General features: G+C 50.5%; 1 protein-coding gene across 5 annotated transcripts in view; it reads left to right on the top strand.

The window, feature by feature from the left end:
* The window catches only part of EXOC6B (exocyst complex component 6B), a 319,988-nt gene that overhangs the window by 188,135 nt on the left and 109,924 nt on the right, over positions 1-21,929 (top strand). For all 5 annotated transcript variants that reach the window (XM_077177925.1, XM_077177924.1, XM_077177922.1 and 2 more), the window contains exons 9-15: positions 8,961-9,044; positions 9,161-9,207; positions 12,037-12,157; positions 15,193-15,264; positions 16,273-16,370; positions 17,105-17,210; positions 18,092-18,201. In XM_077177925.1, coding sequence (XP_077034040.1) covers positions 8,961-9,044; positions 9,161-9,207; positions 12,037-12,157; positions 15,193-15,264; positions 16,273-16,370; positions 17,105-17,210; positions 18,092-18,201 — 638 coding nt within the window. The remainder of the gene's footprint in view (positions 1-8,960; positions 9,045-9,160; positions 9,208-12,036; positions 12,158-15,192; positions 15,265-16,272; positions 16,371-17,104; positions 17,211-18,091; positions 18,202-21,929) is intronic.

Genomic DNA, 21,929 nt, shown 5'->3' with positions numbered 1-21,929 from the left:
CTCCTTCCTCTTCACCAGGCCCCAAAGAATTTATTTTTGAGTGCGTAACAGGAGAAACCAAGCCCTGAAGTACCCAAACTTGGGATTCAGTGCCTGAAGAAGGAACAGGTGGCTGCTGCTTTTTCCAGGACACAGGTCGAGGTCAGGGCTGGGTGGAGGAGACCAAATCCTGCCGGGCTGGCAGGAGAGGCCTCTTGCAGCCACTCTCTCTTCCCCCCACGCAATTCCTGCTCCACTTCATCTCCGTGTTTTCGGTATCGAGGGGGTGTTTACAGTCAACAAACAGGAGCCTCCTTTTTTGATCCCAGCTTTCCCTGCCGAGCACCTGCGAGCGCGTCCATGCGCTCCGTGAGATTTGTTGGGAATATTTACGTTTTCCAAGAGGAGCATCTGCTCAAGAGTCGGACTCTTTGTGCCTCATTAGTGGCTACCAGGCTTCTCTTATCTGCACACATCTCCGGGGCATGTCAGGATCATTTTCTGAGCTGCTTTTCTTGGCAGCTCCTTCCTCACTGGTGGGAAGCTCCCGGTGTTTGGTGAAGTGCTGGACCCTAAAAAAAAAAAACAAAAAAACAAACCTGCTTGTTTCAGCTGGTTTTGGGGTGAAAAAAGGGTGATTTGTAAGGGTTTAAAGCTTCTGTGCTGCTTTTGGTAAGATGTGTCCCATCCAAGCTGCTGTGCTGAGCTGTTGAGCAGTTGGGGTTGGGTTTGGGGTATTTCCATGGAATTCCAGGGTTGTGAGGGGGGATAGGGATGGGATCCAGGTTGGACTGAGTGGGTTCTTAGCATGAATGTATTGTTTGGCACTTGCAGGCAAATTAAAATGGAGCCCTGCGCTGGGGCTGTCTTGGGCAGGTGAGGGTGACACAGCCCAGGGCTCTGCTCACGGTGTGAGGGGAAGGAAATCCTGATTTTTGTTGGAAGGAGACTGGAATTGCCTAAACCATGACTAAACCCCCCCAGAAATGGGATTTTGGCCCCAAATCTGGCTTTTCCTCCTCGCAGAACATGGGAGAGGGTTGGTGGTCAGGGCCCTTGGAGCCCAGGCTGGGAGGTGGGTGCTGTGTGGGATACTCGGAGCTCTGAGCAGCCTGGTGGGAAGGGATGGATGGGGCCACCTGGGTGGGCAGGGGCCTCAGGAGGGCTCCAGTCCAACCTCCTGCCTGGAGCTGGGAGATCAGACCGGGTTTCTCAGGGATTTGTCCAGCCTGGCCTGGAAGGGTTCCAAGGATGGAGATTGGGATCCAGCTTTGGGAATTTCTTTCTACTGCTTTGTGGAATCATGGGATATTCTGAGTTGGAAGGGACTCACAAGGATCCACCTCTGAAGGGAATCATCAAAGGATCAAAACCCACACCTTGGTGTTATCAGCACCCTGCTCCAACCAATCTCGGGGATTTTTATTGTTCTCCTTGTGGAAAAACTTCCTGTCTACCCAAAATTCTCATCTTTATCCACAGAGGAGCTCCCAAAACGGTGGTGCCCAGTTTGTGAGGGGTTCAGGGTTTCTCCCTTTCCATGGAGGATGTTTGGAATTTGTCTTTTTGGATGTCACCATGTTGGGCTGTTCCTCCAGCCTGCCCAGACCTCTCCAGGCGTTGGCTCTGCCTTGAGTCTGTCAAGTTTTCACCAAATTTGGGGACATCTGCAAAGTGTAGAGACCTTGTCCAGGGCTCCTGCAGGTCTTTGGTGAGGCTGTGGAGGGAGCAGGTCCCAGAATTCCTGTTATTCCCAAATCCACTTGTTGTGGGCTCCATGGAAAGCTTTGCTGGTTGTCCCAGGCCAGGTTGGACACTGGGGATTGGAGCAGCCTGGGACAGGGAGAGGTGTCCCTGCCATGGCAGGGGTGGCACTGGGTGGGATTTAAGGTCCTTCCAACCCAAACCATTCCATTGATAAATCCAGGTGGATGCTGGGTTTAGGATTCTCCAAGCATGGAATTAAAGCCAGGTTCATCCCTGATTATTTAAACCAGAGCTGCAGGGATGGGACTGAGCTGCTCTGTGGGTGAGGGGTACAAACACCTCCTCCAGTGGATGTAAAATTGGGCTGTTCTGGTAAATTTGTGTCCATGGGTTCTGTGGATCGATTTCCCTGGTGTCAGTAGATCCACACCAAACTGGCACAACCTGGGTTTTCCCAGGAGGAATCGCCTCAGCAGACCTTGCAGCACATCCCCTTCCTAGCTGTCGTTGTGATGGGATTTTAATGGAAGAGCTCAGAGGATTCACTGATTTTTAGGGAATGATTAATGATGTTCTAAATGGGAAGGGTTTGGGGTGGCTCAGGCAGTAACATCCCACGGGAATGTTGGGTTATGGATACCCTGGCTTATCCAGGTAGGAAATATGTAAAGTGCAGGAGGGGCATTTCTGCTGCAGGCTGAGGAGAATTTGTGCTCCAAACCACTGTCATCCCAATTCCCAAAGTCCCATTTCCCTGGGCATTTTGATTATTCCTGGAGAATAAAACCAGGAGCACATTTTTTCCTGGTGTAATCCCAGCTCGCTTGGCTCTCAGCTCCGCGCTGCTCCCGAATCCCGAAACATTTTTGGGTTTGTTCAGCTGCTGTTTTTGCTTTCTTGTGATTATCCTCTGTTTTCCCTTCTGTGGTGTTCATCCCCGCTGGTAATTATCCCCCTCTCCCTGCCAACTCTGTGAACTCCGGGGCTAATTTGAGCAGGAGAGTTCTGCCCGGTAATTTTACAAATATGAGGCGTTATTGAGGGTTTTTCCTGGACCGGTGATTACAAGGAATGGGTCCTTTGGGAGCCAGGAATCCTTTGGATTCCTCTGCTCCCTCAGAGGGGCTGGGAGCTGGGTGAAGCTGGAATTAAAGCTGGATGGAAAAGGAGCAGTTCCTCTGCCCAGCACCGGCGCTGGGTTCCATGGAATCGCTGAGGTTGGAAAAGCCCTCCAGGATTGAATCCAGCTGTTCCAAGGCCACCACTGACCGTGTCCCCAAGTGCCACATCCACAGGGATGGGGACTCCAGACCTCCCTGGGCACTTCCAGTGCTTGACCACCCTTTCCATGAAGGAATTTTCCCAAATATCCAACCTAAACTTTCCCAACAGGCCCTTTCCTCTTGTTCTCTCCCTAAGCTGTGAGAGAGGAGCAGCCCTAAAAACACAAATCCCACCTGGAGTTTCAGCTGGGTGGCCCAGAAAACTCAGGATCTTGTTGTTGGCTCTGGAGTATTCTTGGTCTGGTTGATGTGTTCGTTTGGTTTTTTGCTTTTTCGAATTTTTTTTATCCAGAGGAAAACAGGATTCAGGCATGGAATTCAGAGGAGTAATGGATTATCTGGAGACCTGAGAAGATGAATAGTCCTAAACAGATCAAATGTGGGAAACTGGGTGGTCTGAGCTCAAACTGCCACGAAGAGGAAGAAATATTTTCCATTTTGAAGAGAATGTAATATGGCAGCAGTGGGAATATCAGGGGAGATGAGGGAGGAATGCACTTAGGAGAAAGGGATGGGACTGGGAGGATGAAAAATGGGAGCAGGGTCACGAGAGGGGCTGTGGGGAGGATGAGGTTTTTGTTGGAGGAACCTTTCATGAGAGAGTCCCTGATTCCTGGGGCAGCCAGAAATGGCTCAGGAAAGAGAACCCAGGGAGCAGTGCCGTGAGGGGATGGGTTTGGTCACACTGGCAGGTCCCTGGGCCATAAATTTTGGGGAAACTGTTAAAATGTGAATAGGATTCTCTGATTTTCTTTTTGGGAATGGTTTCAAAGGAGCAGATTTGCTGCTCCTTCCCTTCTGCTGCAGTTCCCTTTGTTGGATTGGAACAAGGAGGTGGCACCCAAAACTTTCTGCGGCTGAGGAGAATCCAGCCAAGGATGGGAGTCAGGTTATTGTGGGGCCTTCCTGGGCCATCTCCAGCCCAGCTCCGGTCACTTCTCCTTCTCCTGCCTGTGGAAATCACGTTTTTCCTCTGGAAGAGATTCCAAAGTAATTTTAAATTTCAGAGGTTGTGGTGAAGCTGCTCCAGGTGCTTCACCCTCCTCAGAGCCATGGGTGAAACTGGGATGGAGAGCCAGCCTGGGGTTTGTCCTGGATCACAAATCCCAGCTTTTCCCCTGTAATCAGGTTCAGGACCAACTAGAACCTATGAGAAAGGGGAAGGAAGTGAGGAGTGGGCTGGGAATTTTGGTTCCTGTGCTTCCCTGAGCCCCAGGACCTGTGGGGCTCCCCCATCCTGTGGTGCTCCTGAGGAGCTGGTGGGGAAAATTCCCCATGGGAATGGTGGGGAGCTGCTGGAGAGAGCCCTGAGGAGGCCCCAGAGCTGCTGCAGGGCTGGAGCCAGGCTGGCAGAGCTGGGAATGTTCCCCTGGAGAAGGGAAAAATCCAGGGAATCCTCAGAGCCCCTTTCAGGGCCTGAGGAGAGCTGGAGAGGGGCTGGGGACAAGGCCTGCAGGGACAGGAGCCAGGGAATGGCTCCCACTGGGAAAGGGGAGATTGGCCTGGGATCTTGGCAAGGAATTCCTGCCTGGGCTGGAATTCCCAGGGAATCCCAGGAATTCCCAACCCCTGGATCCCTGGCAGTGTCCAAGGCCAGGCTGGGATGGACTTGGATCCACCTGGGACAGTGGGAGGTGTCCCTGCCCGTGGATGGGGATGGAATGAGGAGATCTTTCAGGTCCTATCCCACCCAAACCAGTCTGGAATTCTGTGGAATTGGGTTGGACACGGCCATGGTGGGACACTGGAAGTGCAGTCGGGTGTGAGGTGGCTCCTTGTCCTTTCTTTCCTGAAGGAAAGTGTGGATGAGCAGGCAGGGTCCTGGAGCTGGAGGATGAGGGATCAATCCCAGATCTGCCTGGATTTGGTGCAGTCTCAGCAGAAACCCCCAAAATTTACTCTTATAATTGGTCTGAGGCCTCCTGCTCTGATGAGCTGCTCTCAGAGATTCCAATGAGTCCTTGACACCACCACAAAATATTGGGGAAATGGCAGCTTCTGTGAGTCCAGTGATTAATTAATTACTCATTAATTTCCAGGGGATGGTGCACCATGAATGAGGGGTTTGGTGTTTGAGTGTCCAACCACGGTCCTGCTGCTGGTGGTGGCGGCTCAGCCTCGCTGTGCTCCTGCCTTTGATGGTGCCACATGTTCATTTATTAAAGAAATGGTTTAAAAAACACCTTCAGTTTTAGATTGGCCCCAAAATTCAACTATTTTTCAGTTTTTTTAAGTTGTAATTTTTAATTTTTTATATTTTTTATTTAAGTAATTTCCTCCAGCTTAATGAGTGGCTTCACTCCAAGGTGTCAGTGATGGCACCAGGGCTGGGTTGATGAGGATGGAGATGATCAGTTGTGCTGCTCCTGGAGGTTTGGAGAGCCAAGGCCCAGCAGAATTTAATAAATCCCTTTGGTTTTGTCCCTTAGTGGTGGTGTGGGAGTGAGACAATCCCTTTTTCCATGGTTTTCCTGGGGTGGAGAGGGCATGGGTAACACCAGGATTGTGAGAATCACCGAAATTCAGGCCTTGGAGAGGGGCTCAAAGTGAGGTGGCTGCTCCCTGCTTGGAATTTATCACTTTTTAACTTCAGGCACCACCTAATTTTATCTCTTGGTTTGATAAAATTGGAATTATTCTCCTCTTTCTGGGTCTCACTTGTAGATCCCTGATTTCTGTCTCAGGATCCTTCCCTTTCCTGAGGGAAACAGCTTTTGGGAGAGTGGGGAACACCTGACAGGGAAATGTTGGTTCACAGTTCCTGGTTCTAAAATCTCTCTTAAAATACCAAATTTCTCATAGATTCAAGTTGCTCCTGAACCTGATTACAGGGGGAAAAGCTGGGATTTGTCATCCAGGTTTGCCAGGGTGGCTGGATGTGCCTGGCATGCACTGGGAGCTGCTCATCCTGATCCCCCTGAGACTCAGCCAGGACAGAAAGCAGAATTCAAGGACAAAATCCACATTTAGCATCTCCACATCCCTTTGCAGTGCACCTGCACGGCGGCTAGGAGGTTTTGGGGATGGATTTGAGCACCTAAAAAGGTCTTGGGGATGGATTTTAGGACCTTAGAAGGTTTTGGGGAATGAATTTTAAGACCTAAGAAGGTCTTGAAGATGGATTTGAGTACCTAAAAAGGTGTTTTAGATGGTTTTTAGGACCTAAGAAGGTTTTTTAGATGGATTTTTGCACTTAAGGAGGTTTTGGGGATGGATTCTTGCACCTAAGAAGATTTTGGGGATGGATTTTTGGACTGTAGGAGGTTTTGGGGATGGATTTGAGCACCTAAGATTTTTGGGGATGGATTTATCTACCCAAGAAGGTTTTGGGGGTGGATTTTTGCACCTAAGAAAGTTTTGAGGATGGATTTTTGGACTGTAGGAGGTTTTGGGGATGGATTTGACCACCTAAGAAAGTTTTGGGGATGGATTTTTTTTACCTCAGAAGGTTTTGGGGATGGATTTGAGCACCTAAGAAAGTTTTCTTTGATGGATTTTAGCACCTAAAAAGGTTTTTTGGATGGATTTTGACACCTTTGGGAAGGGTAGAATTTGGTGGGAGAGCTCTGGGCACATCCCTGGGCTGATTCCTGCTGGAGCCTGGAGCTGCACTTGGAGAAGAGAAGGAGCAAGTCAGGCTATGGCTCCTCACAAGCCCTTGGTAGCTGAGGGCATCCCGAGGCAGCCTGGTTGTATAATGCCACAACAGCTGGAGAATCATTAAATTACCATCAGGTTTTGCTTTTAATTAATTTATTTTCTGGAGAGGAGCAGGTTGACAGCTGGTGCCTCGCTCAGGTGATATTTGTTGTTGCATGTTGTTTGTTTTGTGAATTCTAAATGAGGCTGAGTTGGGTTTTTTGGGTTTTTTTTTTTCCCCCTCTCCCTTGGCTCCCAACAGTTCAAAGCAAGACGTTGTCCCTTCCCTGAGATGTTTGTGATCCAATTTCAGACAGAAAACAGGGAGGGTGTGGAGGAGGGAGGATGGGCAGGGATGAAACATCCAGGCTGGATGGCCCGGGGGCTCATCCTTGGGCTCTGGGGAGCTCCAGGACGGGGATGCTGAGGTGGAGCCTGGTTTGGAGCAAAGATCACCCCAGAGGGGCCCTCCAGAGTCCAGCCCAGGGGGGATGGCCATGGAGAGGGGTCAGCTGTGGGGAGGGAAATCCTCTGGACACTCAGAGCCACGGCAAGTTGGGGAAAATGAGCTGCAGAGGTAATTTCTCCCAATGCTACAGAGTGGTCTTGAGGAGTGCTGTACCCCAAACCCATTCTGGAATTCTGTACACAAAATACATTCTGGAATTCTGCACCCCAAACACATTCTGGAATTCTGTACACAAGACACACTCTGGAATTCTGTATCCCAAACACATTCTGGAATTCTGTACGCAAAACACATTCTGGAATTCTGTACACAAAATACATTCTGGAATTCTGCACTCCAAACACATTCTGGAATTCTGTACCCCAAACGCATTCTGGAATTCTGTACACAAAACACATTCTGGAATTCTGCACTCCAAACACATTCTGGAATTCTGCACCCCAAACATATTCTGGAATTCTGCACCCCAAACACATTCTGGAATTCTGCACTCCAAACACATTCTGGAATTCTGCACCCCAAACACATTCTGGAATTCTGTACACAAAATACATTCTGGAATTCTGTACCCCAAACACATTCTGGAATTCTGCACCCCAAACACGTTCTGGAATTCACAGATTCCCAGGAGGGCTTGGTTGGAGGGACCATTTGAGCCCATCCATGTGTAGGGAATCTTCAGCTGTCCCAGGGTGCTCCGGGCCCTGTCCAAGCTGGCCTTTACTTCCCCCTGTTTGTGTCTTTGGTGTCTTTTGGCCCCTCATTCTCTTTGCTGACACCACCACTGGTTGTTCCATGGAGCAATAAATCCAATATTTGTCCAAATTGTGGTCCAGAAAGCAGCTGGGCACATCCCTGTGTATCCCAGGAACGGGGCATGGAACATTCCTGTACCTGAGCAGCTGGGGTTGGACTCGGTGTGTTCAGATCAACTCTTTGTGCTCTGATACTTGAATGGAATTTCGGGGGAAAGTTCCACATTTGTGCTGGTTGGACACAAGGTTGGACATTGAATGTCCCAGCTCTGGGGTGGCAGCAGGGCCAGGGCAGTGTCCTTGTCCCCTGTGCTGGCACTGCTGGGGCACCTCCAGGGCTGGGGCAGCTCTGGAGAGCCCTGGAGGGGCTGGAGCGTGGCCAGGGCAGGAACAGAGCTGGGCAGGGGCTGCAGAATCCCTGAGGGAGCTGGGAAAGGGCTGGAGAATCCCTGAGGGAGCCGGGCAGGGGCTGCAGAATCCCTGAGGGAGCTGGGCAGGGGCTGCAGAATCCCTGAGGGAGCCGGGCAGGGGCTGCAGAATCCCTGAGGGAGCTGGGCAGGGGCTGCAGAATCCCTGAGGGAGCTGGGCAGGGGCTGCAGAATCCCTGAGGGAGCTGGGCAGGGGCTGCAGAATCCCTGAGGGAGCTGGGACGGGGCTGGAGAATCCCTGAGGGAGCCGGGCAGGGGCTGCAGAATCCCTGAGGGAGCTGGGCAGGGGCTCAGCCTGGAGCAAAGGAGGCTCAGGGGGCCCTTGTGGCTCTGCACAGCTCCTGCCAGGAGGGCACAGCCGGGGGGATTTGGGATCTTATCCCAGGGAACAGGGACAGGAGCAGAGGGAACGGCCTCAGGGGAGCTCAGGGTGGGCACTGGGAGGAATTTCCCCATGGAAAGGGGGGTCAGGGATTGGAAGTGCCCAGGGAGGTTTGGAGTGCCCATCCCTGAGGGATTTTGAGCCCTGTGGATGTGGCACTTGGGGACATGGGGCAGGGGTGGCCCTGGTGCTGCTGGGCATGGTTGGACTCACAGATCTCAGAGGGCTTTTCCAACCTCAGCAATTCCACGGTTTACATTCCAAGTGACCTCTTCCTGCACATCCTGAGGGCTGCAATGACCCTTTCCTGTTTTCCAGGGAGCCCGGGAGACCTTTGAGAGCTACTACAGGAAGCAGAGGAGAAAACAAGCGCGGCTGGTGCTGCAGCCTCCCTCCAACATGGTCAGTCTGGCTGGAACCTCATCCTGGGCTCCTGCTGCCCCTGGCTCATCCCTAAAATCCCCCCTTGCCCTCGGCCACCTGGGTTTTAACCTCTGCTCCCTCTCTCTTTGTTGCAGCACGAAACTTTAGATGGCTACAGGAAGTATTTCAATCAAATTGTAGGGTAGGTGTTCCTTTTATACACAGCCCTGCTAAAAACGGGTGGCCTGGGCTGCTGAGGAGCCCAAAAAAACCAGGAGAGGAGGGAATGTTGGTATTTTTGGTGGTCCTCAAAGCCAAAACAGGACAAAAAAAGAGGTGGTTTGTGCTTTTTAAGTGCTGTAAAGTGAATTTTATCCGCTTTGCTGTGTCACTGGGGGGAGCGGGGAGGGACCTGCCAGCTCTTGTAGCAGTCTGTGAATTTCTGGGAATTTCACGGATTTTCTATGAATTTTGGGGGATTTTTTATGAATTTCTAGGAATTTTTATGAATTTCTGGGAATTTCAGGGATTTTTTATGAATTTTGGGGGATTTTTTATGAATTTCTAGGATTTTTTATGAATTTCTGTGAATTTCAGGGATTTTCTATGAATTTTGGGGGATTTTTTATGAATTTCCAGGAATTTTTATGAATTCCTGGGAATTTCTGGGAATTTCTTGGAGTTTCTGGGAGTTTCTGTGGATTTCTGGGAATTTGAGGATAAATGTTTCCTGTGGATGATGTTCACCTTCTTGCCCCGCTAATGATATGAGTCCTCTGCCTTAATGATTCTGGAATATTTAACAATTATTCTCTAATTACTTTCCTGCTGGAGGAGGTGATTCTCTGTTCCCCAGAGCTGCTTTTTTGTCACACTCAGATTTGAAGAAAAATCTTCCAAACTGAGCTCCGAGAGGAGAATTCCAAAGGCTGCTGGTCCATAAAAACTGGACAGGATTTGTTCTTTCTTCAGCTAATAATGAGAATCATTTCAATTCCTAATTACAACCACCACAAACTCCACGTGTGCCGCTCCCCTCCTGCAGCTCCCTGCTCCTGGCCTGGATTTCCTTGGAAAAAACCACCTGGAAATTCCTGTGTCACCATTTAAAATGGCCACACTCTCACCTTCATTTTCCCTGGAAAACACTTTTTTTTGGTTTTTTTTTTTTGGAGCAGCAGAGTTGATCTCCAACTGGAGATTGGAGCTAGCAAATTGATTGTCTGGAAATTTGGGAGCACGTGGTGGGGCTGGGTGGGAGAGAGGATTTTCCCTGGACTTCCAACATTTTTCCCTGCAGTTCCAACATTTTTCCTTGTACTTAAAACATTTTTCCCTGCAAATAAAGCAGTTTTCCCCTGCAGATAAATCATTTTTCCCTACAGTTCCTACATTTTTTCCCTGTACTTAAAGCATTTTTCCCTTCAGATAAAGCAGTTTTCCCTGAAGATAAAGAGGGAAGACAAAGTTTTCCCTATACTTAAAGCATTTTTCCCTATAGTTCCAACATTTTTCCTTGTACTTAAAACATTTTTCCCTGCAAATAAAGCAATTTTCCCCTGCAGATAAATCATTTTTCCCTACAGTTCCAACATTTTTTCCCTGTACTTAAAACATTTTTTCCTGCAGATAAAGCAGTTTTCCCTGTACTTAAAACATTTTCCCCTGCAGAAAAAGTGTTTTTCCCGGCAGATAAAGCATTTTTCCCTGTACTTAAAGCATTTTTCCCTGCAGATAAAGTGTTTTTCCCTGAAGATAAAGATGGAAGACAAAGTTTTCCCTATACTTAAAGCAATTTTTCCCTATACTTAAAGAATTGAAGATAAAGTTTTCCCTATACTTAAAGCATTTTTCCCTACAGTTCCAACTTTTTTTCCCTGTACTTAAATAATTTTTTTCCTGCAGATAAAGCATTTTCCTGCAGATAAAGTATTTTTCCCTGCAGATAAAGCATTTTTCCCTGCAGATAAAGATGGAAGACAAAGTTTTCCCTATACTTAAAGCATTTTTTCCCTATACTTAAAAAATTGAAGACAGTTTTCCCTATACTTAAAGCATTTTTCCCTACAGTTCCAACATTTTTCCCCTGTACTTAAAACATTTTTCCTGCACTTAAAGCATTTTTCCCTGCAGATAAAGCGTTTTTCCCTACAGTTCCAACATTTTTTCCCTGTACTTAAAACATTTTTTCCTGCAGATAAAGCATTTTCCTGCAGATAAAGTATTTTTCCCTGCAGATAAAGTATTTTTCCCTGCAGATAAAGATGGAAGACAAAGTTTTCCCTATACTTAAAGCATTTTTTCCCTATACTTAAAGAATTGAAGATAAAGTTTTCCCTATACTTAAAGCATTTTTCCCTACAGTTCCAACATTTTTCCCTGTACTTAAATAATTTTTCCTGCACTTAAAGCATTTTTCCCTGCAGATAAAGTGTTTTTCCCTATAGTTCCAACATTTTTTCCCTGTACTTAAATAATTTTTTTCCTGCAGATAAAGCATTTTCCTGCAGATAAAGTATTTTTCCCTGCAGATAAAGGGTTTTTCCCTGAAGATAAAGAGGGAAGACAAAGTTTTCCCTATACTTAAAGCACTGAAGATAGTTTTCCCTATACTTAAAGCATTTTTCCCTGCAGATAAAGCATTTTTCCCTGCAGATAAAGCAGTTTTCCCTACAGATTAAGCAGTTTTCCCTGTACTCAAAGCATTTTTCCCTGCAGATAAAGCAAGATAAAGTGTTTTCCCCAATTGTGATGGGATTGCTGCTGGCTGCAGCAGAGTTTAATCCGCGGTTCTTGTGGGAATAACGAGGTGGGGAACCCGTGGAGGGGGAATTCTGCCTTTGTGTACACACAGAGCGGCACAGGGAGGGTTTTACCTCCCTCCCCCAACCCAGTGAAATTAAAAATGAGGGAATAAAGCACTTGGAGCAGCCTGGGTTTGCCAATCCCCCCAAACCCAGACCCATGGGTGCTCGGGGATGTCCTCGGGCCCCTCAGATGTGAGGTTTTGGTGGCGTTTTCTGCGTTTCAGGTTTTTTGTGGTGGAGGATCACATCCTGCACACCACGCAGGGCCTGGTCAACCGGGCCTACATTGATGAGCTGTGGGAGATGGCCCTGTCCAAAACCATCGCGGCCCTCAGGACCCACTCCGTGAGTAAAAGCCCAGCAGAGCTCAGCTGTTGCTTGACTGTCCTTGACATGCTGCAACTCTGCCTTTTTTCCCCCCCCTCAGGATTCTTTGTTTTCCCTCTTTTCCAATGAGTGTTTAAAGGAACGACGCAGACACGCAGATAATTCTCTTTCTCTGGGTTTTTTAGCCTCTTGGTTGACTGCATTTCCCCACCAAAGTCGGTATTTTGAAGAGTAAAACGGTGGTTTTGTGTTTTCGTCATTATTTAATCCAGAATTTTTGAGGAGCACCAGCAGAGGGATTGATTTGTCCCAAAAAACTTGGGGGGGAAGAAAGCATCTTTTTGGAAAAGCATGACCTTGTCTGATACAGAATCAGAGAATCCCAGGGTGGTTTGGGCTGGAGGGGACCTTGGAGATCATCTTGATCCCTTAAATTTCATGGCTGAAAAATGGGTTAGAAATGGGCTAAAATTGGGCTGGAAAATGAGCTGGAAATGGGCTAGAAATAGGCTGAGAAATGGGCTAAAAATGGGCTGAAAATGGGCTAAAAATAGGCTGAGAAACGGGCTAAAATGGGCTGAAAATAGGCTGAAAATGGGCTGAAAAACTAAATCCAGAGGGAGACAACCCCAGAGAAAGCCAGGAGCACCTTGGGTGGAAATCTGGGAAGAGAAGGACACAAACAGCAGTTTTGGATCATCCTGGTGCAATGGAAGGAGGTGGAACCGGATGGGATTGAAGGTCCTTTCCACCCCACACCATTCCATGGCTCTTCCTGCACCTGGATCTCTCTGGGATGAGGGACCCCAGAAGGTTCCTGGTGTTCTCCATCCCCACCCAGGTGACTGGAAAGTTGATTTTTCCCAAAATCTGGTGTTAAAGCATCTTTTTGGCACACTGAATCATGACCTTGTTTGATACAGGATTGGAGAATCTCAGGATGGTTTGGGTTGGGTTGGAGGGGACCTTAGAGATCATCTTGATCCCTTAAATTTCATGGCTGAAAAATGGGCTGGAAATGGGCTAAAAATGGGCTGAAAATAGGCTGAGAAATGGGCTGAAAACCCAAATCCAGAGAGACAGAACCCCAGGAGAGAGGCAGGAGCATCTTGGGTGAAAATATGGGAAGAGCAGGACACGGATCTCTCTGATGAACCTGGATCTCTCTTGGATGAGGGACCCCAGAAAATTCCTGGTGTTCTCCATCCCCATCCAGGTGACTGGAAAGTTGAATTTTCCCAAAAAAATGAGGGCTAAAGCATCTTTTTGGCACATATGATCAGAGAATCCCAGAGTGGTTTCGATTGGAGGGGACCTTAGAGATCACTTTGATCCCGTAAATTTCACAGCTGTAAATGTGCTGAGAAATGGGCTGAAAAAATGGCTGGAAATAGGCTGAAAATACCAAATCCAGAGAGACAGAACCCCAGGAGAGATCAAGGGTGAAAATACGGGAAGAGAAGGACATGGATCTCCCTGATGAACCTGGATCTCTCTGGGATGAGGGACCCCAGAAGGTTCCTGGTGTTCCTCATCCCCATCCATCCAGGTGAAAGAAAAGAGAAAGTTGATTTTTCCCAAGAAACTGAGGGGGAAAGGGGGAAACTTTTAGGCACATATGATCAGAGAATCCCAGAGTGGTTTGGGTTGGAAGGGACCTTAGAGATCATCTTGATCCCTTAAATTTTGTGGCTGTGAAAGTGCTGAGAAATGGGCTGAAAAACCAAATCCAGAGAGACAGAACCCCAGGAGAGAGGCAGGAGCATCTTGGGTGAAAATATGGGAAGAGAAGGACACGGATCTCTGTGGGATGAGGGACCCCAGAAGGTTCCTGGTGTTCTCCATCCCCATCCAGGTGACTGCAGAGCCTCCTCCTTCCCCCCCAGCTCCTGTGCTGCCAGGGGGGATAAACACCAACCCCCCCAGCTGCAAACCTGTGTTTGTTTTTGTTTCAAGTGGGATTTTCTCGGAGCTGGCAGCAGGAGGCTGAGGCAGGCCCGGCCACGGGGTTTTTTTGGTGTTCCCAGCTTTGTTACCACTCAGGTTGTTTCAAGTGGTGCCAAAGGGAACGCACGGAGTGGCTGCCAGGGGAGGCTTTTTCAGCAATCACAAAACATTCCCTGCTTTCCCAACCCCTGTGGCCACCACCATTTATTTGCCCTGAGCACTCCCAGTTCAACCAGTGCCCTGCATCCCAAAAACTGGGATCTGAGGGAGGGTCTCACCTTGCTGAGGCCATTTGGATCCTTCCAAGGCAGACAAATTTATCCCTGGATTTTCCTCCTCGCCGCAGACGGGGACATCTTTAATCACTGGTGATGCTTCAGGGCATTATCTTTCTTCCTGACTCTCCTTTTTGGACAGGGAGATGGAAAACGTGTGTCTCCCAGCCCTTCCCTCTGATTAATGGAGCTGTTCCTCCTGGAGTTTCCAGCGAGCTTTAAATCCCACTCCCTTTCCAGCCTGGGATCGCTGATTCTATATTTGGGCAGCCTCTGTCTCAAACTCCACATTTTTCAGCACATTTTTGGCTGCTCTTGGGAAGCCCAGGGGGGGACTGGGGCTGCTCTGGGGACACTGAGCTGTGTCTGGGGGGTTTGGAGCGGGATAAATCCCCGTGCTGGAGCTGGAATCCAGCATGTTTTTCCCTCAGCCTGGCTGAGATGCTTCATTACCGTCAGACACAACACAGTAAATATTAAATGAGAGGCAAATGAAATGAGAGGTAAATATTAAATGTCACCCTGTCCCACGGTGACAACACCATGGAAGCCATCTCCTCTCGCTGCCCAGCAGCTCCTGGGCAGTTTTAGACACACCTCAGGTATCTCTGGGGTAGCCCAGAGCCTTCTCCAGCCCGGGGAGCAGAGCCTTGTCAGCCTTATCACCCTTATCAGCATTATCACCCTTATCAGCATTATCACTCTTATCAGCCCTGCCCGGTGCATCCCTCGCTGCTCCTGGGCAGGGTTGATCAGAGCCCTGGTGGCACAGAGGGCTCAGGGCAGGGTTTGGGCTGTGCCAGGCAGTCACAGCCGTGTTTTCCTCTCCAGTCCTACTGCTCTGACCCCAGCCTGGTGTTGGACCTGAAGAACCTCATTGTGCTCTTTGCTGACACGCTGCAGGTACGTGGGGCTCTCCTGGTGCTCCCAGAGCTCCAGCAGGGCTTTGGTGCCTGGGCTGGGCTGGCCAAGCTCCTTTCTTGGCATTTCTGGGCCAAATAAATGCCAGAATTTATTTGGCATTTCTGGATGACCTGAGGGACAGCCTGGTTTGGTCTGTGCAAGGACCAAGCTTGGCCACCTCAGCCTGGGACAGCTCTGGGTGCTGCTCCCTTGGTCAATCACCCCCTGAGCCCCTCCAGCTGCACCAGGGGCAGTGCTAGAACAGGATTTACCCCTGTTAAATACAGACAGTGATCCCCAGCTGCACCAGGGGCAGTGCTAGAACAGGATTTACCCCTGTTAAATACAGACAGTGATCCCCAGCTGCACCAGAGGAGGGTTTGCCCCTGTTAAATACAGAAAAGGAGCCCCAGCTGCACCAGGGATGGTGCTGGAGGAGGATTTGCCCCTGTTAAATACAGGCAGTGATCCTCAGCTGCATCAGAGGAGGGTTTGCCCCTGTTAAACACAGACAGTGATCCCCAGGGGTGGTGCTAGAAGAGGATTTACTTCTGTTAAATACAGACAATGAGCCCCAGCTGCACCAGGGATGGTGCTGGAGGAGGGTTTGCCCCTGTTAAATACAGAAAAGGAGCCCCAGCTGCACCAGAGCAGGATTTGCCCCTGTTAGATACAGACAATGATGCCCAGGGGTGGTGCTAGAGGAGGATTTGCCCCTGTTAAATACAGACAATGATCCCCAGCTGCACCAGAGGAGGGTTTGCCCCTGTTAGATACAGACAATGATCCCCAACTGTACCAGGGGTGGTGCCTGAGGAGGATTTGCCCCTGTTAAATACAGAAAAGGAGTCCCAGCTGCACCAGAGGAGGGTTTGCCCCTGTTAGATACAGACAATGATCCCCAGCTGCACCAGGGGTGGTGCCTGAGGAGGATTTGCCCCTGTTAAATACAGACAGCGATGCCCAGCTGCCTGCTGGGGGTTTCATTCCCTTGCTGCTGCTCTGCAGGGCTATGGCTTCCCCGTGAACCAGCTCTTTGACATGCTGCTGGAGATCCAGGACCAGTACAGTGAGACCCTGCTGAAGAAATGGGCTGGGGTCTTCAGGTGAGAGGCTCCAAAAGAACCTCCTGGCACTGACACACAGGAACCTCCCTCACTGAGGGGTTCTGGCCTCTCTGTGGGAGTTTTTGAGGGGTTAATGGTAGAATCATGGAATGGGTTGGGTGGGAAGGGGCCTTAAAGCCCATCTAGGGCCACCCCTGCCATGGAGCTGCTGGAATAAATCCAGAGGAGACCCTGGAGCTGTTCCAGGGCTGGAGCCAGGCTGGGAGAGCTGGGAATGTTCCCTTGGAGAAGGGAAAAATCCAGGGAATCCTCAGAGTGCCTGGAGGGGCTCCAGGAGAGCTGGAGAGGGGCTGGGGACAAGGCCTGCAGGGACAGGAGCCAGGGAATGGCTCCCACTGGGAAAGGGGAGATTGGGCTGGGATCTTGGCAAGGAATTCCTGCCTGGGCTGGAATTCCCAGATTTGCTGGGGCTGCCCCTGGATCCCTGGCAGTGCCCAAGGCCAGGATCCATCTGGGACAGTGGGAGGTGTCCCTGCCATGGATGGGGTGGCACTGGGTGGGATTTAAGGTCCTTTCCCACCCAAACCATTCCATGGTTCTGTGCCCTTGCTCCATCCCCGAGCTGTGGCTGCTTTGGGATCATCCCTGATTGCTGCTGCAGGAATTTGGGATCCCACCTTAGCCTGGCACCAGCCTCTGGGAATCTCCTGGCCCAGCAGGAAAACTTCCCCCTCACATTTGTCTCCCTGACTCTTCTTTTCTTCTCCTCCTAGAAATATCCTTGACTCGGATAACTACAGCCCCATCCCGGTGTCAAATGAAGAAGTTTATAGGAAAATCGTTGGGCAGTTCCCATTCCAGGATGCTGAACTTGAAAAGGTGAATTCTTGGAATGGGGAGATCCTGGCCTGGCTGCTGGGGCAGGAGAACCTCACACCCTTTGTGGGCATTGACAGGATAAAAAAAGAAACCCAAATCACCCCCACAGCATAAATAAACAATGAAAGAGAAAGGAAAGTAATGGGAAAGAACAAATATTCCTCCCATGGGATGCATTTCTCCTGGTGTGCATGAGGGAAGTGGGATTTGTGTTCCTCTCAGAGTGTTCTGTCACACAGGTAGAAAAATCCACTTCCACTGGCATTTTATTCCCATTTTATGGACCCAGGGATTGACCTTTGTTGGTTTTTGTCTCATATTTAGAGAAAAAGAGCCCAAAAATGTGATGGTTCTTGGCCTTTGCACGAGTGTGTGCTTGGAAAACCAAAGTGTATCTAGATGTCCCCTAAATCCTAAATCCACACCTGTCAGGCAGCAAATTCAACCCTGGTGATCCCAGTCAGGGGTTCAGATTTCTGTGTCTTGCCCCAAAATTCAGTCCTGGGGTTCAGCAGCTCCCTGCACCTCCCAGCTCGGAGCGCTGGGGGTGAAAACTGGGAAAATCTGGTGTTGGAAAATCTGTTTGCTCCTGGTTTTTGGGGTCGTTGGGCAGCACCTGGGGGAGGTGAGCAGGAAAACACCTCGTGCATGGTGGAGGAGGAGTTCCAGGTGTTCCCAAGGAGGTAGGGGAAGGGAGTTGGGGAGTTGGGAGAGGGAATGGCCCCAAAGCCCCCCTGCTCCATTTGTGACTATCAGCTCTCCCCCTTGGCTGAAGTGTTGATAAAATCTGGGATAAATCCCAGAATTGCTTTGCCTGCCTGGCAGAGCCCTCCCTGCTGTCCCTGCCCTCCCTCTGGAGCTGTTCTCCCCCTGTTTTCCAGCAACCCTTCCCAAAGAAGTTCCCCTTCTCAGAGTTCGTGCCCAAGGTTTACAGCCAGATCAAGGAGTTCATCTACGCCTGCCTCAAGTTCTCCGAGGACCTGCACCTCAGGTGGGAAACGTGCCCTCAGAGAGCTCAGCTGAAGTAAAACATGGGGCCTGTCCAGGCTGGAAGTGGCTCTGGAGCAGTGGGATTTTGGCTGGCCACGTCTGCCCCTGCAGGGGGAGATCCCAGGATGGTTTGGGTTGGGAGGAGCTTTGGGGATGGTCTCCAAACCCATCACAGGGACACCTTCCACAGTGCTCCAAGCCTCCTCCAGCCTGGCCTTGGACACTTGCAGGGAATTCCACACTCCCAGGACAATCCCAGTTAGGGCTGTTTCCTCTGAGATGTTTCTGCATCATTCTTTTGATAAATAAATGAACGTGGGTGTCTGGAGAGAGGCTGTGGTGGCCACTTGTCACCAGGGCCTGCTGGAACATCTCTGATCCCCCCAGGCCTCCCCTCACTTCTCCCCAAGGAATGGGAATCCCATGGTTCCATGGAAGTGTTGTCAGGAAGACTCTGAGGGTTGGATTTTTGGTCAGGAACGAGTTTCAGCTGCTGGTTTCGTGCTTTTGTTGTTCTTGTTTCTTCAGTGAGTTTATATACAAATAATGTGATTTTTTTTTTTTTAACCTGAAAAATATTCCATGTGTTTACCCTCCCTGCTCCATCCCAGGGTGCTTTGATGCTCGTTTCACCCATGTGTACGTGTGTGAGACTGAAAACCAGCAGGGTCTGCCAGGAACTGAGAGCTGGGGCTTTGCCTTTGCATCAGCAGCATTCACAGCTTGGGAGAGGCTTAGAAACGCAGCAGAAGAGCTTGGCTGAAGGGATTCATCCTCCTTCCCTTCCCTGGGCCAACACGAGGCTGGATTGGGGTGGGGGCAGTTCCACCTCCTTGGGAGCTTCATATCCTGGCCATGACCTGACCCTGGAGCTGCTGGAGAGAGCCCAGAGGAGGCCCTGGAGCTGCTGCAGGGCTGGAGCCCCTCTGCTCTGGAGCCAGGCTGGCAGAGCTGGGAATGTTCCCCTGGAGAAGGGAAGGCTCCAGGCAGAGCTCAGAGCCCCTGGCAGGGCCTGCAGGGGCTCCAGGAGAGCTGCAGAGGGGCTGGGGACAAGGCCTGCAGGGACAGGAGCCAGGGAATGGCTCCCACTGGGAAAGGGGAGATGGGGCTGGGATCTTGGCAAGGAATTCCTGCCTGGCCTGGAATTCCCAGATTTGCTGGGGCTGCCCCTGGATCCCTGGCAGTGCCCGAGGCCAGGTTGGATCCACCAGGGACAGTGGGATGTGTCCCTGGAGTTGGATCCAAATGGGATTTAAGGTCCCTTCCATACCAACCCCATCCCCTGTGCCCCATGGCTGCTGTGGAGCTGGGACAGTTCTGGGAACTCAGTGGCTGTTCCAGTGCCTGCCCCAGGCTCTCCAGGGTTTTCCAGCTCTCCTTGGAGCCAGGAATGCCAATTTGGAGAGCCCCTTTCCCTGCAGGTTGCTCTGGGAGCTCAGGAGTTTCTCCCCCATGTTCCACCCCATCCTTGCACTGGTGGCAGCTTCTCCTCCTCCTGGTGGTTCCCAGGGCCCCTCTCCCTTCCCAGAGCCCATTCCCTGTGGGTGCTGCTCCCCATGGCCGGGGTGATTGGCCCTGGCAGGGCAGGGAGCAGAGGTGTCCCCGTGGGTCCCTCCTGGGGCTCTCTCTGCACCCATCATTAAAATTCCTTTCCACATTGGATTTTCCAGCCCTTTCGGAGCAGCGAGGGGGAGGGGAGCCCCAGCTCTCAGAGCCAAACATTTGGAATATTTCTCTGCAAACCCCTGTTGACACTTTCTTCATTTCACCCTGACAGCTTGAATTAGGTTTTATTAGGAAGCTTGGCTACAAAGCCGGCAGCGAGTTCCCTTTTCTCCTCCCTTTCTTTTTTCCCCTGGCCCTGTCATTTACGGAGCACCCCGGAGTGCTGGGGGTCAGCCCGTCACTCACAGGGGCCTGGAGGTCACCGCAGCTGCCACAGGATCCGGGACAGGAGCTGTCATTATCCCAGACAGTTCCCTTCAAGCCTTTTCCTGCGCAGCACAGCCTGTGGCAGAAAGTGGAGCTCCCATTTTATGTTTTTTTTTTTTTTTTTTTCTCCCCTCCCCTAATTATTTTGTTAAAGCAGCTCCTTGTATTTGTTGGATGGGAGGGTTCTCCTTGATGTGGGAGTTGTTTCACTTGAGGAAAGTTTGGAGCCCCGGGTGGGTTTGTAGGGCTTGGAGTTTTTGTTATTGGCACTATTAATTGGATTGGAGCAGGAAAATTTCCTTTATCTCCTCAGCACTTTCTCCTTTTTACATGCTGAGTTCATCAAGGTACCCTCTTGTTTTTTCCAGTGGAATTTCCCACTTGGAAATAGGGAATATCTGTGGAAAACAGTGGGTGCAAGGGTGATCATTTCTAATCCACCAAGGCCTGGGTTTGGGTTGGGTTTATTGCAAACAAAGCCCCAAACCTGGAAGAACTTGGGATACAAAGTGCAGGGACACCTCCCACTGTCCCAGAGTGCTCCAAACCCCAATGTCCAGCCTGGCCTTGGACACTGCCAGGGATCCAGGGGCAGCCACAGCAAATCTGGGAATTCTATCCCGGGGCCTCACTGCCCTCCTAGTCTGGAATTCCTTGCCAAGATCCCATCCAAGCCATTCCCACCCCCCTGCTTGCAGCATCCCAACACCCCCCACCTTTCTCCTGGGATAACTTCAAGGTTGGCTTTTGTTTCCCACGTCAATCCCAGCTCTGTGACGTGGCCCCTCTGTCAGGTGGAGCAGGAGAAGGAGCCAAAGGTCAGGGGCTCGATTTACCGGGAGGATCAGAGTTCCTGCCCAGCCTTCCCAATGGGAATTCCCTCTCCTGCCCCTCCTGCAGGAGACAATTCCCACTCCTGTCAGGGCTAATCCAGAGCCAAGCACAGATCCAAGGAGCCTCTGGCAGGGGGGGTTGGCAAAACCTCCTGGAGAAGGGAGAGGTGGCACCATGAGCGCCTGGGAGGGGCTGAACCCCCAAATTCCAACAGTGCTGCTGGCTCCAGACACCTGGGAAAGGGCAGGAATGGGATGCAGGAGCTTCCAGTCTGGTGATACAGGGCTGGAGCCAGGCTGGCAGAGCTGGGAATGTTCCACTGGAGAAGGGAAAAATCCAGGGAATCCTCAGAGTCCCTAAAGAGGCTCCAGGAGAGCTGGAGAGGGGCTGGGGACAAGGCCTGCAGGGACAGGAGCCAGGGAATGGCTCCCACTGGGAAAGGGGAGATTGGGCTGGGATCTTGGCAAGGAATTCTTAGGAATGGAATTCCCAGATTTGCTGGGGCTGCCCCTGGATCCCTGGCAGTGCCCAAGGCCAGGTTGGACATTGGGGCTTCGATCCACCTGGGATAGTGGGAGGTGTCCCTGCCCATGGATGGGATTGGGAATGGGATGGGATTTAAGGTCCCTTCCAACCCAAACCACTCTGGGATTCTGGAGGTGGAGCTGTGCTGTGCTGGGGAGTCCCTGTGTGGAAATCCAGGGATCATTGGTACTGTGCCCTTCTAAACCCATTCCCTGTGACCTTGCTCACTCCTGCAGTTTTTCCAGTTTCCTTTTAAGATCCCTTCCAACCTGAGCATTCCATGGTTCTGTAATTTTGTCTAAAAGCCCAGAAAGGGCTGAGAGGGGAATTTTGGGGAGTTTGATTTGGGATTTCACCACTGGAGTTCTTTTCCCTTGTACTGAACCTGCAACCCCCAGTGTTGAGGGTAGAGTTGTGCTGATGCCATGGGTGGCCCTT

This window comes from Agelaius phoeniceus, chromosome 4 (genome assembly GCF_051311805.1).
Source record: "Agelaius phoeniceus isolate bAgePho1 chromosome 4, bAgePho1.hap1, whole genome shotgun sequence".
In the NCBI taxonomy this organism is placed as follows: Eukaryota; Metazoa; Chordata; class Aves; order Passeriformes; family Icteridae; genus Agelaius; species Agelaius phoeniceus.
Note: the sequence above shows the minus strand (reverse complement) of the source record. Positions and strands in the feature narration are given on the sequence as shown.